This window comes from Phoenix dactylifera, chromosome 17 (assembly GCF_009389715.1).
Source record: "Phoenix dactylifera cultivar Barhee BC4 chromosome 17, palm_55x_up_171113_PBpolish2nd_filt_p, whole genome shotgun sequence".
NCBI lineage: Eukaryota > Viridiplantae > Streptophyta > Magnoliopsida > Arecales > Arecaceae > Phoenix > Phoenix dactylifera.
The window spans coordinates 9,704,484-9,719,170 of NC_052408.1; the positions used below are offsets into that span (position 1 = coordinate 9,704,484).

The 14,687-nt window shown below is 38.7% G+C and overlaps 3 protein-coding genes across 7 annotated transcripts; 2 read left to right on the forward strand and 1 right to left on the reverse strand.

Annotated features, from left to right (window-relative positions):
- The first annotated feature begins 147 nt into the window (after positions 1-147).
- On the forward strand, positions 148-7,703 carry LOC103714890 (protein-lysine methyltransferase METTL21D). Of its 2 annotated transcripts, XR_005506682.1 has the most exons (10): positions 150-410; positions 899-965; positions 1,575-1,640; positions 3,529-3,622; positions 3,715-3,831; positions 4,953-5,053; positions 5,807-5,881; positions 5,961-6,053; positions 6,887-7,247; positions 7,394-7,703. XR_005506682.1 is itself a non-coding variant. In XM_039114942.1 (9 exons), the coding sequence occupies exons 1-9, from the start codon at positions 397-399 to the stop codon at positions 7,169-7,171; spliced, it is 912 nt and encodes a 303-aa protein (XP_038970870.1). In that variant the 5' UTR covers positions 148-396; the 3' UTR covers positions 7,172-7,298. The 2 variants fall into 2 exon arrangements, 1 of the variants encoding a protein (XP_038970870.1); XM_039114942.1 differs by lacking the exon at positions 7,394-7,703 and having other exon boundaries at positions 148-410; positions 6,887-7,298.
- Positions 7,704-8,557: 854 nt separating this feature from the next.
- Positions 8,558-11,526, forward strand: LOC103714905 (shugoshin-1-like). 4 transcript variants are annotated; one of them, XM_039114939.1, is made up of 11 exons: positions 8,688-8,987; positions 9,131-9,324; positions 9,450-9,487; positions 9,608-9,716; positions 9,809-9,832; positions 9,987-10,055; positions 10,138-10,185; positions 10,292-10,391; positions 10,492-10,552; positions 10,654-10,824; positions 10,926-11,526. In XM_039114939.1, the coding sequence occupies exons 1-11, from the start codon at positions 8,933-8,935 to the stop codon at positions 11,263-11,265; spliced, it is 1,209 nt and encodes a 402-aa protein (XP_038970867.1). In that variant the 5' UTR covers positions 8,688-8,932; the 3' UTR covers positions 11,266-11,526. The 4 variants fall into 4 exon arrangements, with proteins under 4 accessions (XP_038970869.1, XP_038970867.1, XP_038970868.1 ...); XM_039114940.1 differs by having other exon boundaries at positions 8,695-8,987; positions 9,120-9,324; positions 10,292-10,394; XM_039114937.1 differs by having other exon boundaries at positions 8,695-8,987; positions 10,292-10,394.
- A 755-nt stretch (positions 11,527-12,281) lies between these two features.
- LOC103714891 lies at positions 12,282-14,630 on the reverse strand. Its single transcript, XM_039114943.1, has 5 exons — positions 14,196-14,630; positions 13,516-13,698; positions 12,823-12,892; positions 12,659-12,730; positions 12,282-12,547 (listed from the first exon to the last, which is right to left on the reverse strand). Exons 1-5 carry the CDS (start codon positions 14,505-14,507, stop codon positions 12,495-12,497), a joined length of 690 nt encoding a protein of 229 aa, XP_038970871.1. The 5' UTR covers positions 14,508-14,630; the 3' UTR covers positions 12,282-12,494.
- Between the last annotated feature and the right edge of the window lie 57 nt (positions 14,631-14,687).

Consider the following 14,687-nt stretch of genomic DNA (forward strand, 5'->3'; position numbering starts at 1 on the left):
GATGATATTGCATGACGAGAGAGCCAGTCGAGCAAGGATACTAAATTTGTCGCAAATTGATCACATAATTGATCACCATAGTTATTATTTACATGATAATTTGGTGCATAGTTATTCCAGACAGGGATAAGATATTCCGATGTTCGCCGAAAGAAAGGAATTAGGTATTCCGATTCCATTTTTCTATTAGCCCTCGACCCAGACACGGAGAATAGGGCAGCGACGGTCTGACGGGACCGTAAAGTGCTATGCGTACAGATACGGAAGGCAGAATTTCTGCGCCCTTTCGCTTCTCCCTCCGAAGCCTGATCTCCTCCCGTGTAACCCAGGTGAATCTCGAGAACTGCGGAACCGGGGTTTCTTGGGCTGCGGCTGCCGCCGGCGGAGAGGGCTTCGATGGAGGACGACAGGTAAGTCTCTACCTCCTCTATTCCGTGAGAGTTACGATCCCGTACAATTCCAATATAAACTTTATGGATTCAACCATTCCATCCGGCCAAGCTTTGGTGGATGTTGGGTAGTAATCCTAGGGCTTGTTCTTATTATGTTTCTTGAACTATTTGAGTCATACAAGAGACTGCCAGTTTTCTTGCATAACAACTCTTTTCGCCTCTTTTTGAATGACGCCGAGAACCGTTTGTTGACAACCCAGTCTCTTGATCATTGGCTTTCATTTTTTAGGACTTGTTGCAATAGGAGTACAGAAAGCAAGAATATCAACATTCCAAATTCAAGTGATATTTTTTGCTGGTCCTTCATGTTGTATCATCATGTTTTCACGTAGAATAGATATCTCATCAAGTTTTATCATTTCTTGTTGGACTTGTACCTTTTGGAAGTAATAATTGTACTGGTGTAGCGAATAATCTTTTGTCCCAGTTAACCCTTCGCTTTTTAGGTTGAATTCGCCAAGCACATCAGTTGTCACACTTGAAGTTCTGGGACATCACCTGCGTTTATCTCAGGTATAAATTTGTGATAGATGTGGCAGATAGTTATAATTTCTTTTAGGGAATTGATATCAAAAGTTCTTATATTGCAATATATTTTATGACAGGATTTACAAAAATAGTTTTTACCATCATTTTATTCATGTTTGGTTCCCTTTTAACCATTTTTTTTTTGGGGTCAAGAACATCATTGGCTCAAAGAGACCAACTTGTTTTGCAGCATAATATGCTTATAGTGTAGCAGCAGCATGTAACTTTCTATAGCTCTAATGCTGCTGATCTTTGCACTGCATCCATTATGAGACTATTCTGTGTAACTAGATTTTACAGGACACAGAACTGGTTGCAACAGTCCCAAATTCACTCTTATAGTTATGGGAAGTGATAACCTTCAAACATGTTTCGTATCGTTGTTACCCTGCATTTCCTCAAATTATCATGCTTACAGGAAAATGGAAACAGTTAGAATAACTTCTTTGAAACATTGTTCCTATGTAGCATCATCTACGAGCTGCAGGTTTTCAAATTTCTTTTTTATAGTTTGTGTCTGGAAGCTGATTAACATGGTGTATCTTTCCAAATTGCTGCAAAGTTGTGGTTGTCTAATCTGCGGCACCATGGCAGGATCCCAACTCCAGGCATCTAGGTACTACAGTTTGGGACGCATCGATGGTATTTGTGAAATTTCTGGTAATGACTATCAATCTTTTACAATTCTTTGGTTGCTTATTTCTATATTTCTTCAATGTTACATCTAAGGTTATGGTAGGTTGTACTATATAAAGTCAAGAATGTACAAGGGCGAGGTTGTGGGAAGAACCTAAAGCGTGATTTATTTAGCATCTTGACTCTTGAGGTTTCCTGAATCATGATTTCAGCTCATAAGCTAATAAATTCCTGCTTTAAATAGAACCTGTCATCAAGTAGAAGTCATTAAAGGTTTGTATTGGTCTAAAGAGGTTCTTGATTTAGTAGAGGGCATAAGGGTTAAGTAGGTATTTAGTTTATTTTTGATTTTTTTGGATTTTTTGAGAGCTATAACAGTGTTGATTTTAAAATATTATTTTTAGTGGGATAGGGGCCAATAATTCTTTTACATTAAGTCAAGGAAGTCCAAGACTGATTATATTTGAGTTTCAAAGTGATTTTAGTGTTGTGCGAGGCTTTGTATGAATTGAAATTTTCTAAGCTCTCTCTTTCTTTATCTGTCTCTCACACACACGATGACATGTGTGCATGTGCATGCACACACAAACATGCTCACTCACTCTCATAAGCACTTTCTCTTTATGTTCGTGTTCTTAAAGCTACAGGTATCCACTACATGCTTGTACGGCAACACCCTCCCTCCCCTCCTTTTGTTATCTTTTCTTTCAAATGCTGGTTATTTCTTTTTGTTCTTTTCAATTTGTATTTTTTCCCTTGAAACCATCTCATTAGTCCTGTTAAAAGGCTTCTAAAGACTGGATTTTTGAAACCAAACCTAAACCTATCCTTTATGTGGCAAATGATTATGTATAGTTGGATTACGTGTTTTAACATGTGGTGCATAGTGCCTCATAAACATGCGTTCCTTTGACTGCATTGCATTGCCTATATGTGGTTAGTATATGTGGTTATACCACATATGGATAGAAAAAGCAGTCTACTTAGCATTTTGTGGCCATACATATAGCTTGCTTAGTGTTGTATGACTGCATATGTGAGCCCACTTAGCTTTTGAAGCAACATATGTAACCCACTCTTATGTGGGACATGCAAGTGAATCAGGTTTAAGCTGATGATTAGATTTGATGTTGGTTAAATGGGGGCCTAATATGGATATAAATAATATTAAATATTGTTTTTATTATAATTATTGTTATTAGGTACTAGGTACTAAGCAAAATGCACCAATTCTTAGTTGTTATTGTTATTAATATTGTTAATATTTGTCCAAAAATATATATTAATATGTTATGTTTATTTTTAAATAGTTAAAAAATAGTAACCATATACACTACATGTGTAGCCTGCATACGACATATACCACAACTGCCTTTTAAAACACTGATGGCATTTAAAATAGCCTTCTAACAAAAATGAGATATGTTTAGAAAACTCCACTAGTTTAATTCTCTAAAAACCCCAAAAGAAACCTAATTCAAACACTAGAACCATTATCCCTGCTCCCTAGGTGTAAGGCCTAGATTCCCTATTAACATTTCTTTAGATAACCATTATAATTCAGTCTAAGTTTTATATCAAGTTTCAATAGAAATTCCAGCTAATCTTAAATATCAATGTCCAGCATCCTACATTTTGAAACTGAAGCGATTATTCCCCACTCCGATGTTACATCAATTGAGTAACAATGCTACCCAGAATCCTTTCCATGCATCACTAATTATTGACGCTATTGTTTTGCTCTTGATCTAATTAAAATTCTTTCTTTAACAACTCTGACCATTCTCAGGCTAATAAGGAACTAAAAATTGCCTATGGTGGCCCCATTCAAAATTTTCTAATATATCATGTAGAAGACATGAGCTAAATGCTGTGAGCTTTGTGGTGATCTTCTTTGTTTTTCTTGATTCAGGAAAAAAACTGCAGAAAAGGAAGGTTTAGCCTGCCCAAGTTGAAAGGAAAACGTGTGATTGAACTAGGAGCTGGTTGTGGTCTAGCTGGACTAGGTGAGTTTTTTGTCCTAGTTTCACATTCATGGCAATCATCAAAATTTTTGTGTGCGTCTTGTTTAGTTGAAGCAGAATAATGTATTCTTCAGGAATGGCACTCCTTGGATGTGATGTAATTTCAACAGACCAAGCTGAGGTGTTACCATTGCTCATGAGAAATGTTGAGCGCAATAATTCTTGGATCATGCAGACAAATCCTGATTCAGGTTTGCTTTGAACTTTCATTGATGATAGTATGAGGTTTAGTTAGCTATGATTTTTTTATTCATTTATTCAATTATAAACATTACACCGTTTATATGCTATTCTTGGTGTTTTAATTTGGGTTTTGGTTTATAATTTGTGCCTAAGAGAAGGAGAGGCAAAAATATGAGTGAGAGCAATTCTATCAAGGCATGCATGCTCAAAGCATGGATGATACTAGTGGAAGTTTTGAGATGTTGAAAGCAATCGTTCACATGGCTAGCAGTTCTTTGTTTAAACATGACTTTGATTCAAGGGTGCCCAGCTGATCCTTGTAGCTGTTAATCCATCTACTTACTATTTGTAAGATCGTATGTCTGGTCTTTGGTACTTGTATGTTTGCAAATTATAGCTGCATGCCATACAAGTCCTAATCTGCTGGTAAAGATACTGTAGCACTGGTGTCTGTTATTGTTGATCCTAATGCTTATTAGCATGCAGACTTCATCTGACAATAAACACTGCAACCAGTATATTAGGTAGGCCTAGTATGCCTGTACATCTTTGAGACATGTCATGTTTAGTTGGCGCCATATAATGAAGTGTACTGTTCTCCATGATATTTGATGTTAAAGCAGAGTTATATGCATTCGTGCATTCAATTAATGAATTTTAATAGTATTTCTTTTTTTCCAGTTCCTAATGTACATGTTATCATATGCATCTGCTAACTAGCAAACTTCATACATATTACTGAATATGATGTTACATTCTGTGGATGCATGATTAAAGTTTGCATTGATGGAGAACATTATCCTTGGAGTGGTTGGTATAGAATAAAATCCTAAGACTTTTTTTTTTTGCTTTCTTATGGTTGCAGTGATGTAAAGCTGTTGTCAATCTGAAAATATTTTAGGGATTCTTCTCTCTGCATTACTTCTTAACGTACAAAAACATACATGTCAGACAACTGTGGTTCATTTTGTGCTTATATTTGTTGCTCCTTTGTCGGGTCTCTATATTGTTGGATGCATTTATTAAAGAGTAGGAGTTTGAGCTTATATGGGCAGAAAAAAACATTTACATTTCTTGTAACTATTGGTAAGCTTCTCTTATGTATGTGGCTATAATTTTCCTTTTGCAGCATCATTTGGCTCCATTAAGGCTGCAGAGTTGGACTGGGGAAATAAAGAACACATTAAAGCTGTTAATCCTCCGTTTGATTACATTATTGGCACCGACATTGTAAGTTCTCTGGATATAGCTTTCTACTACAGACAAGCTATAAGACTTTAAAATTAGTAGGCTTGGAATGATATTTCCTCTTATTTTCACATAGTTTTCAAATTTTATGATTTATGATTTCTCTATGGAAAAAATTGTTAACTCAGAAATATTACTCTGTCAGATAACATGACTTAATCAACTGGCAGAATTAGTTTCTCAGCAGACCATTAAATTGATGTTTTAGAACTGTTCATAATGGTGTGATTTGTTGTTCAATTGGTGTCAACAAATGCTTGAAAAGCATAAGCTCAACTGGAAAAATTGGGAACTTAAAAAGCTGATGTAGTTTGTTCTTGGAGGGCATAATTTTGTGAATTAGTTCAGAAAGTTTGGCTATCCAAGGACCACCTGTGATTTCTCCATGGAGTTACAATTTGTATATTAAATATGCTCAAACTGTGTAATTTTTCTATACCAAAATAAGTTGTATATCTTTATTGGAAAATAGCTGGACAAATTCTATCAACATTTTAAACTATGTATACCTTGTTGATTTCAACATGTATTGGGAATAGGAGTGGTTTTAGGTTCATAGGGCTTTTTTCATGTTAGTGCTTGTCCAATATCAAGTTTAACATATAAGAATTGGATGAAACTGGTTGCTTCAGATTCATTCATTGCTTGATATTTGCATTGTAAATTGAGATATGACAGCTTTTTCTCTACCACTGCCATCTAAGATTTATTTAACTAACAACTTGTTGGTTGAAGGTTTACTCAGAGCATCTATTGGAGCCACTACTGCAGACAGTTTTGGCCCTATCGGGACCTAGAACGACCATACTGGTACGCTTCATAGAATATTCTTTTTATTTCAAGATTTTAATTGTTGTGGATACTCATATACTAGTTTTCTGAAATCCAGATAGGCTATGAGATCCGCTCCACCACAATCCATGAAGAGATGATTCGCATATGGAAGGACAATTTTATAGTAAAAACCATCCCCAAGGCAAAGGTATCTGATATACGAATTCTTGTCAAAGGTTGGAAAAGTTGCTGATTGGTCGACTGCTGATATCAAATAACTGTCTGTCATATGAATGTAGTCTCATTATTTTGTTCCGATGTTTCAATAATCTGCACTATAAATTTAAAAGAGGATAATAGAGTTGCTGTTAAAAATTTGGACTTGGTTTGAACTGATAATGATACAAGGAGTTCCAGATACTCTGTTAAGGTGGAATTTGCTTGGATTTTATCGGTTTACATGTATTGATCAAATTTCTGTCAAAATGCTGTTAGGTATTACAAGTTGAGATTGGCTCTAACATTATCAAAGTTACATATTTGGAACATCTATTTTTAAATAGTTGAGGCATCTATTTGGTTTTATTAATATTCTATTATTTAGTATCCCATTAATCCGGTGTAACCCAATTAAAATCAATATGTCAGTATTATGTATATGCATTACACCATGAATCATAAGTCACTTTGGTGCCACGATGTTAGCAAAATGGGAAAATCGTATCATTATCAATGTGTATCAAATAATACCAATTCCAGTGTAATTGTACAATCTTTCTGTACTCTATAATATTTTCCTTGTACTTTGTTGTTTTTTAAAAAAAATTGTTCTTTGTAGTGTGGTTGTGTAACACCACATTTGCCAAACATGGGTTTGTCTTGATATGTAGCATGGGTTCTCACAGATGTGAGGATATAATAATTAATATTGCTGTTATTTAAAAGAAAAAGGAAAATTTTTCTGTAGTATAATTAACATGTTACATTATTCTCTTGTCATTTCTAGGTGTTTTCAATCTCTTCTTTTCCTGTATGATGCAGATGGATAACAAGTTCCAACACCCCAGCATACAACTTTTCATGATGGAGTTAAAAACTCAATCTAGATGCGGAGACGACCACTCTGTTGAAGCACAAATTTCTGAGTCTAGTCGAAGTGATGAGGATAGTGAAGCCTGTGCGGTGGAAGAAAGGGAAGATATTGGGGAGAAGACTGGAGACAGTATTAAGGCTATGGAATTGGAAAAGGGGAAAGTTGATGACTGGGAAATTAGAAGATATGGATCTATGGCTGCACGGCTTTTACGAGATGTCAAAATAACTTGAAGTTGTTAGGATTTCTTCTTTGCTCCTTAGACTAATGCTAATTGTATGGAGCCTGGTACTACCGATCCAAGTTAAGGTAAATTCTTGCTATGAAATTAATTTATTGTTATGAATGGATTTTTTTTTTTTCTATTTTGCATAGAGGGAACCGGTCATGCTGAACCTTTGAGCTCCTAACCACTCTCTTTGTTCTCTGCACCAAAATCATGATTGCGAACTCAGGTTTCCTGATTACCTTTGGGTCTTACTGGCTTTCCATGTCTTGAATTGAAGCCAATTAGTAAGACGAACCACCTGAAGAGTTGATGCATGCATGCTGTGGCGAGAATTTGTAAGACAAAAGTGGCACTCATGTCGAACAAAAGAAGAGCAATGCATCATCGCAAACTAGGGAGTTTAGTGTGGTCGTTTGCAATTTGTAGGGTTTGAGCCATACCACGTAAGGCTCGATGGCCCTGGTATTGTTCTATCTTTGGACTTATCAGGTTTGAGTATGGGTTTCCCATTCTAATTAAAATCATATTTGCTCCAACATTATCCAAGGTAAGATTGCATCCTTGGAGGCAAGATTACTCTAAATGCCATTCTTACCAGCCTCGATCATATTGCTGATGAAAAGGTAAGAAGGTTGAAACAGGTTGGCAACACCTATCTTTAATGCGATTCAATGCTTGACACTAATCCTAACTTAAGCTACTAACATGGTTGCTATGGTGACTTCCATCTTAATTTGAAAAGCATGGGCTTCCATTTTTACCAAGCACACACCTGTCCATCTCTTTTCAATATTCCCATTTAGTGAATGTAAAACTAACAGCAACCACTGCTAAACAAGCCCTTTTTTAAATTTTTGGATAAAGGGGAGAATTAAACCCACTCGTAATATTTCATTAAGCAGATGAAATCAAACAACAGCATGGTAGAAGTGCATATAGAATAAAAGAAATAGAATACAGGGAAAAGCGTGCAGTAGTAGTAGTAGTGATAAGTTTTGAAATGACCAACCAACGCATAACTTGCTATTCTCCTAGTGGCTTGGCTGCTCCAAAGTCTCGAAGAAATAAATGATGCTTCCGGCAATGCTTTGCGTTCAGCCGATTTTGTTCCCTTCTCAATGGACCAAAGCAATGTGAAGGCTAATGCAGTATATCTTAATTTTGTTTCTCGGGACAAATTGCTTGACAACCTTTTGAATTGCAACGTCTTCTAGACAGTCCCAGCTTAGACACACAGCCTACATGTCTAAGCCATTCTTTGTCCCAGGCTACTTAATTGCCTCATTGCAATTAGCTTCGACCCAATCGAATAGAACTTCACCTTCTCCAACCCAAACAAGCCCAAGTAGTTCAGGAAGCCAGGTTTCGACCATCCAATTTGGAGTCCATCCCAACTTAACCAGATTCCTAGAATCGAGGGGATGCACTGAACCGGCCGGAGGAAGCGATACATTGAACCGGGGGAGGTCCGGTGTAGGCTCGGACAGGCTAGATCTTGAATACCAGGTTCGAGCTAGCCTCGGGATGCCGTTGCGCATCCGAACCTCTTTCAAAACCCCCCTTCTTTTCCCTCCCGACCGACACTGACCGCAGACCACGCTCTCTTTCTCGCTTTCTCTCCGTCCACCATTTTGAGGGGATTCGTCTCCCTATCTTTGCGAAACTCTTCGGAGCCCCTCCAGAAGGGGAGAGGAGACTTGGAGCGAGGAAGAGGAGGAGAAAAATCGGTCCTTTTTTTCCTCGAAGTCTTTCTTCTCGGTCTTCCATGGAAGGCGGCGGCCTTCGGAGCGCGGCCGTGAACAGCAACGGAAGCGGCATCGGTAATCTCTACTCCTAGAATTTCTTAATCTTTTGTAGGGTTTCTCTGGGCCTTCTTTGCTTGCTGGTGATTTGGGGGTTTGGGATCTAGGGTTAGGGTTTCTTTGGTTGGACGGTGATGATGGTAGATTTAGTTGGATGGCAGGAATGAATCATAGATGGGAGAAGAATCACAAGGTGGGTTTGATGGGGACCGCAATTAGGAGGAATAGGCTCTCCGACATCACGAACACCGTGAGTTCGGCGAGGCCTGGCGAACCCAGCATGGAAGGCGATCAAGAAAATTCCAATGTGGTGCCTTGTCCCAGCACCAAGGGCTACGTTGCCCAGCTGATGAAGGTACTTTAGTCGTCCATCTCAAAATTTCATCTTTTAATTTTTCCCAGCTTTTCTTGAACTTCTGTTGCTCAGAGAAAAATGGATTTTTTAGTGCTTCTTCCTTAAAAATTTGGTCCTGCTTTCAGGAGAATACTGCTCTTTTGAAGCTTGTTGGGGAGAGAAAGTATGTGTGTTCTCTAAAGATCGATTGCCATGTGCTATTCCGAGTAATTCGTTCAAGCTTTGGTTTCAATCATGACTTTTTGGTAATTTGATTGGTTTTGTCGGTCCCTTGGTTTGGCAGTAAAATCATAGAAATGACCAGCATTGAGATGCAGAGGCTTCGATTTGAATTGCAGAAACTTAGACAGCAGAATTGGCAGTTAGCTCAGGCCAACTCTCAGATGCAAGCGGTTTGCTCTTTATCTTTCGATTATCCTGCCTTGTTTTTGGTACCGTAAGTTTTTATTTGTTCCCCTAATCTATCTTTTATCTTGATTCGTAGGAGCTCAACTTAGGCAAAGACAGAGTAAGTCTCTACTCCTTATGAGTGGTTTGTACTTGGTTTGTTTCTTATCTAGGTAGCCGAAGTTAACCAACAAGAATCTACAAACTTTTACTCCAAAAGCAGTAACTTTTGGGGGTTGATAAAAATTTCTGATCTTGTATGACTTTTGATGCAGCTAAAAGCATTGCAACATGAACTTAGATGCATGAAAGCTGTCCTTAAAGTAAAGAGTTTAGAAGTTGAGGTACATCAATCATCATAAATATATTTTTGTATTTCTTTTTCTTTTTTGTGGATTATATGAGCAAGAACTTTCTTAATTCTAGGAGAAGGAGAAATTAAACCAAAAAATGTGTGAGAATATTGGATGCGAGGTAGTCACCAAATCCTTTTTTAAATCTTTCTAATCAAATTTATTCATAGTCACACCCTTAATTTTCCATCTTGCTGATATTGTTTATTTTTAATCTGCAATTTAAGGAGGGACACAAGAAGTGTGCTGAGGTTGCAGTGGATGCATCTCATCAAGCTAATGACATGAAGATGTGCAATGCCAACAGAAAGCGCACATCAAAAGAACGTAGTAATTTTCTTAAAAACTTAATATTTATAGATTAATGGCAACCTTGCTTCATACATTTTTTGCTTTCTTTCTTCTTTAATCCTCAATTACGCTGCAGCTCAGGGCTCTACTGCTATGACCCATGAAGAAGTAGCACCAAAAGAAAAGGTTGAGAGAAGGTATTGCATGCTTTAATTAAGCTGTGGGATGTTGTTTCCACCTATTTCTCTCACCATTACTTAGGCTAATTCTAATACACCTAGTAATTCTTTTGAAGCAGAAAGTCTTTAAGAAGGAGATCTGGTAACTTGAAATCTGAATCATGCGAACCAATGGTGGACTTGATCAAGATAGAGGATGCCAAAGAAGTTCAGTCACTTGTTGGTGAACCCTTGCATGAGGACACCTCTCTTCATGAAGAAGTAGCACCAAAAGAGAAGGTTGAGAGAAGGTATCGCATGCTTTAATTAAGCTGTGGGATGTTGTTTCCACCTATTTCTCTCACCATTACTTAGGCTAATTCTAATACACCTAGTAATTCTTGTGAAGCAGAAAGTCTTTAAGAAGGAGATCTGGTAACTTGAAATCTGAATCATGCGAACCAATGGTGGACTTGATCAAGATAGAGGATGCCAAAGTAGTTCACTCACTTGTTCGTGAACCCTTGCATGAGGACACTGCTGTTCATCCTGACATTCCAGCTCCTTCCTGTTCAGATGCTTCTATGAAACAGGGAAAGAATGAGGAGCAGAATGGTAGGAGTGACTCCTCACAGTCTTGCAATCAAGAGGTGCGGAGATCTTCGGTTGGAAGGCCATTACGCAAGGCAGCTGAGAAGGTCACTTCTTACAAGGAAAGACCTATCCATGTCAAATTGCGAAGAGTTGAGTGACTGCTCGTGGATCCTACCACCATGACTGGCATTCAGATGATGCCTACTGAGGGCGCACATTCTGTGATGCACACTGGTGTTAATTGTATCGCTGCACTGCAAGCTTAGTTCCTGAAAGTCGATTCTTTGGAGCTTTTTCTTTCTCATCATTAGTGGGTGATGTACCAGAGTGATGGAAACTTTATGTTTGTTTGCTTTGCAGCCATATTTTCCCACTCCAATCATCTGGTGAATTTGATAAATTCAGTCTAAGTTTTATTCTCTCTCTCCCCCCACCCATGATCCCTAACTAAGAGACAAAAATACCGAGGGTAGATGGTGATCATCCTCAAGCTCAGCTCCATCCATAGCAGCATCAGTTGGCAGCCGTAGCGAAGTCTATACAGCCCGCATGTCATTAACATCCTGCCATTTCTTATTTCTGCATGAAGGGGTTATTTCATCCCTACAGAAAATTCAAGGAGTTTCAGAACATTCGCATTCATGTCCGCCCAAACTGTCAAAAGGTCCCACATTGTATGTCTATTGCCGTACACCTGAGTCAGTGAATCAGATAAGCTGCTTCTTGTTCCAGCCTTCTCCACATGCTATTATCACAGCCTTGAGTAATTGGGGGTACTTTCTTTTCAAGTGGTAGTGTCAGGCACAATGAGCTGGACTAGGGCTTGGGAATGCATATCATGCCTGGTTATGAATGTGCATGCCGTATATTGTTTAGAAACTCAGCTTGATGGAATCTGCTCCGAGACGGCCTTCATAATTTTATTTGTGTTGTTCTTGGTCCAAATTTATTTCCATGAGATTGTTTATGTAGTTGTGCCGGATGATCGGTTTGGAAGTATTATGTTCATGTTTTCGTTTGGGTGCAAAAGTTTTAGGGACTTTGAGCATAAAAATTGAAAGCTAGAATAGTTAGGATGGAATTATCTATCAGGTTTCTGGCAGTATAATGTTTCCATAGGTTTCTTTATTTTGTTAGCATCACCTAAATATTTCCTGGTTCAGCTATCCCTGTCTACCAAAACCTGAAGCTGAAATTAACCATCCATGGTTTCATGGCCTATACACATCAGCTTTCAATACCTAGTTCCAGTTATATGTCTAACATAGTTACAATTCTGCAACAGAAGAAACAGCGCGATATACAATTCAAACGTACAGATTCATGACTTCCATATAAGTTTATTCACAGGTATATGCAGAGTGACCACGAACGACGGGGTCGCGAGCTAAACTTCCACAGCTTCTAGCGCTTGGAATACATCCCTACGAGTAACCATTCCTGTAAACAAAGTTAAGCAGTTAAGCTTATCTGTGAACTATATTCATATGCTTTTCGACGTGAGGGAGAAAATCACAAGATTTGATTTCCATTAGTATAAACAAATCTCACCTATCACCTGCCCTTCCTCATTTAGGATTGGTATCCTGTGGATCTTCTTCCTGAGCATCAAGGCTGCAGCATCTGCATTATTCGGTGACAAATAATGACCATCTCCTTGATTTTGGATGATCGAGTTGATCAATTGGAAACTTCAGATTTATGTGAAACATTACCCTTCACTGTCTCACGAGGTGACAGTGTGATGGCAGGAGATGCCATGACTTCACCAACCTTAGTCTTTAGCTGTGTAACCAATATCACAATATCAGGAAAATAAGCAGAGAGAATAATTTCTCGCATACTCCAATCTACACCCTGACAAGGCTCCTCATAAGTCTAAACTAATCAAATTCTTTTGGAAAGATACAGGGAGCAACTTCTACAACCAATGACAGAGAGATTGCATAAGACAACCAAAATTTGGTGAAACAACTTCGTCACCATGCAGGTTTGCTTTTTATGTGAATTTTTTCCATGTTATAAAGCATAACCTGCATAAAATTGATATACTTCCTAAAAAGATGTTAATTATCTCACTAATTGGATCGAAATTTTCAGGGTTTGGGACAAATAAAGTAAATAGCTTTCAGATTTTCTATGACCTTAATTAAGGTATGGTCTGGAAAATTTTTTTATTATTTTTTGCACTGATAGTATTTATGATAATTTAGGATCTCATCCAAAATAGCTAGTTGAAAAGTATTATTTAAATTTTTTGATCCTGTATAAGCATCCAAGATCTAGGCAATGAATAATCGATGTAAGATTAAATTATAGTCCCAAGTGGGTTCTCATAAAGCAAGCTTCTAATTTTTAGCGGTATAATTTCAGACCACGGGAGAAAAAATAATATAGATCAAACTGACCCCATTTGACGCTTTGGCCCTGTCATTCTTGGAAACGACCCCTACGCATCTGAGCTCACCGTCGACCACCGGAAGCCCCGAGACGAACTCAAAATGGTGGTCGATCTCTTCCAGCATCTGGTCAGCCATCGCCACCCGTATCGGCACGGACATCACTTCCCCAAGAAGCGAGGATGAACGCAACTGCCACCCCGGAAATCAAAATCCAATCAGAACAAAGAGAAGAATCGATCTGTGTAGTACTCCTCATTGAGCTAATTTATGAAAACAGACTACAATCAAATCCGATTTTCTGCAAAGCAGGCTTCGTTCCTCCAACTTTCATAGGTGTCACGTTTGTCTTTGTTTTATGAAAGAAAGAACCAAATAAAAGCTTTTGTTAAAAAAAAAACACTGACTTTAGGCTTATATAAACTTGTTTTTCGGGTGCCAGGATCTTCTGCAGCGTGCGGACTGCACTGCAAAATACTATGTAGCACTCGATGGCCATCATCAGGAGATAAACAGATATAAAACAAGACGGTTCATGAGCGTGAACCATATCATACATGATGTATGTTGTTTGATGGCTACACAACACTCTACGGTCCGCACCATAGAGGATCCGTGCTCGTTTCCACAAAACTTGGACAACCAAACGGCTACTGAAAAGTGTAGTAATTAAGGATGGAAATTCAGACCTCGTGCTTGTGAGCAATTGCTTGCGACTCGAGATAAGCACGGAAGTCATCGTAGACGAGGAGGGAGTAGTTCTCAGGCCATTCTCCGGATATGATTCGCTCCGGGTTCTCATCCAGCTCCGGCCGGAGGTCTCCGGCCGAGAACGACGCCGCCCGTCTCTTTAAGCGTCCTCTGCCGCTTCTGTCACTATAAATGGTGGCAAGACCGGCAGCGTTATGCTCGAGGATGGAGGTGGTCCGGGAGCCAAAGCCTTTTGCAGTCCCGGAGTGGAGGGGGAGAAGAAGGCCACCTTGGATCGAGCTGCAAACCATTGTCGTCGCTTCGTCACTCAAGCTTCGCAGAAGTCTGGGTCTGGCAGCAATAATGGGAGGGATTTTATGGGAGGAAGGGCCCGCCAGATTTGGTGGTTCCTACTTCCTATCGGTGGCGTTCACAGAAGTGCAACACAAGAGGAGACGAACAGGAAGGACTTCGATCTTGACTGGTTCCAT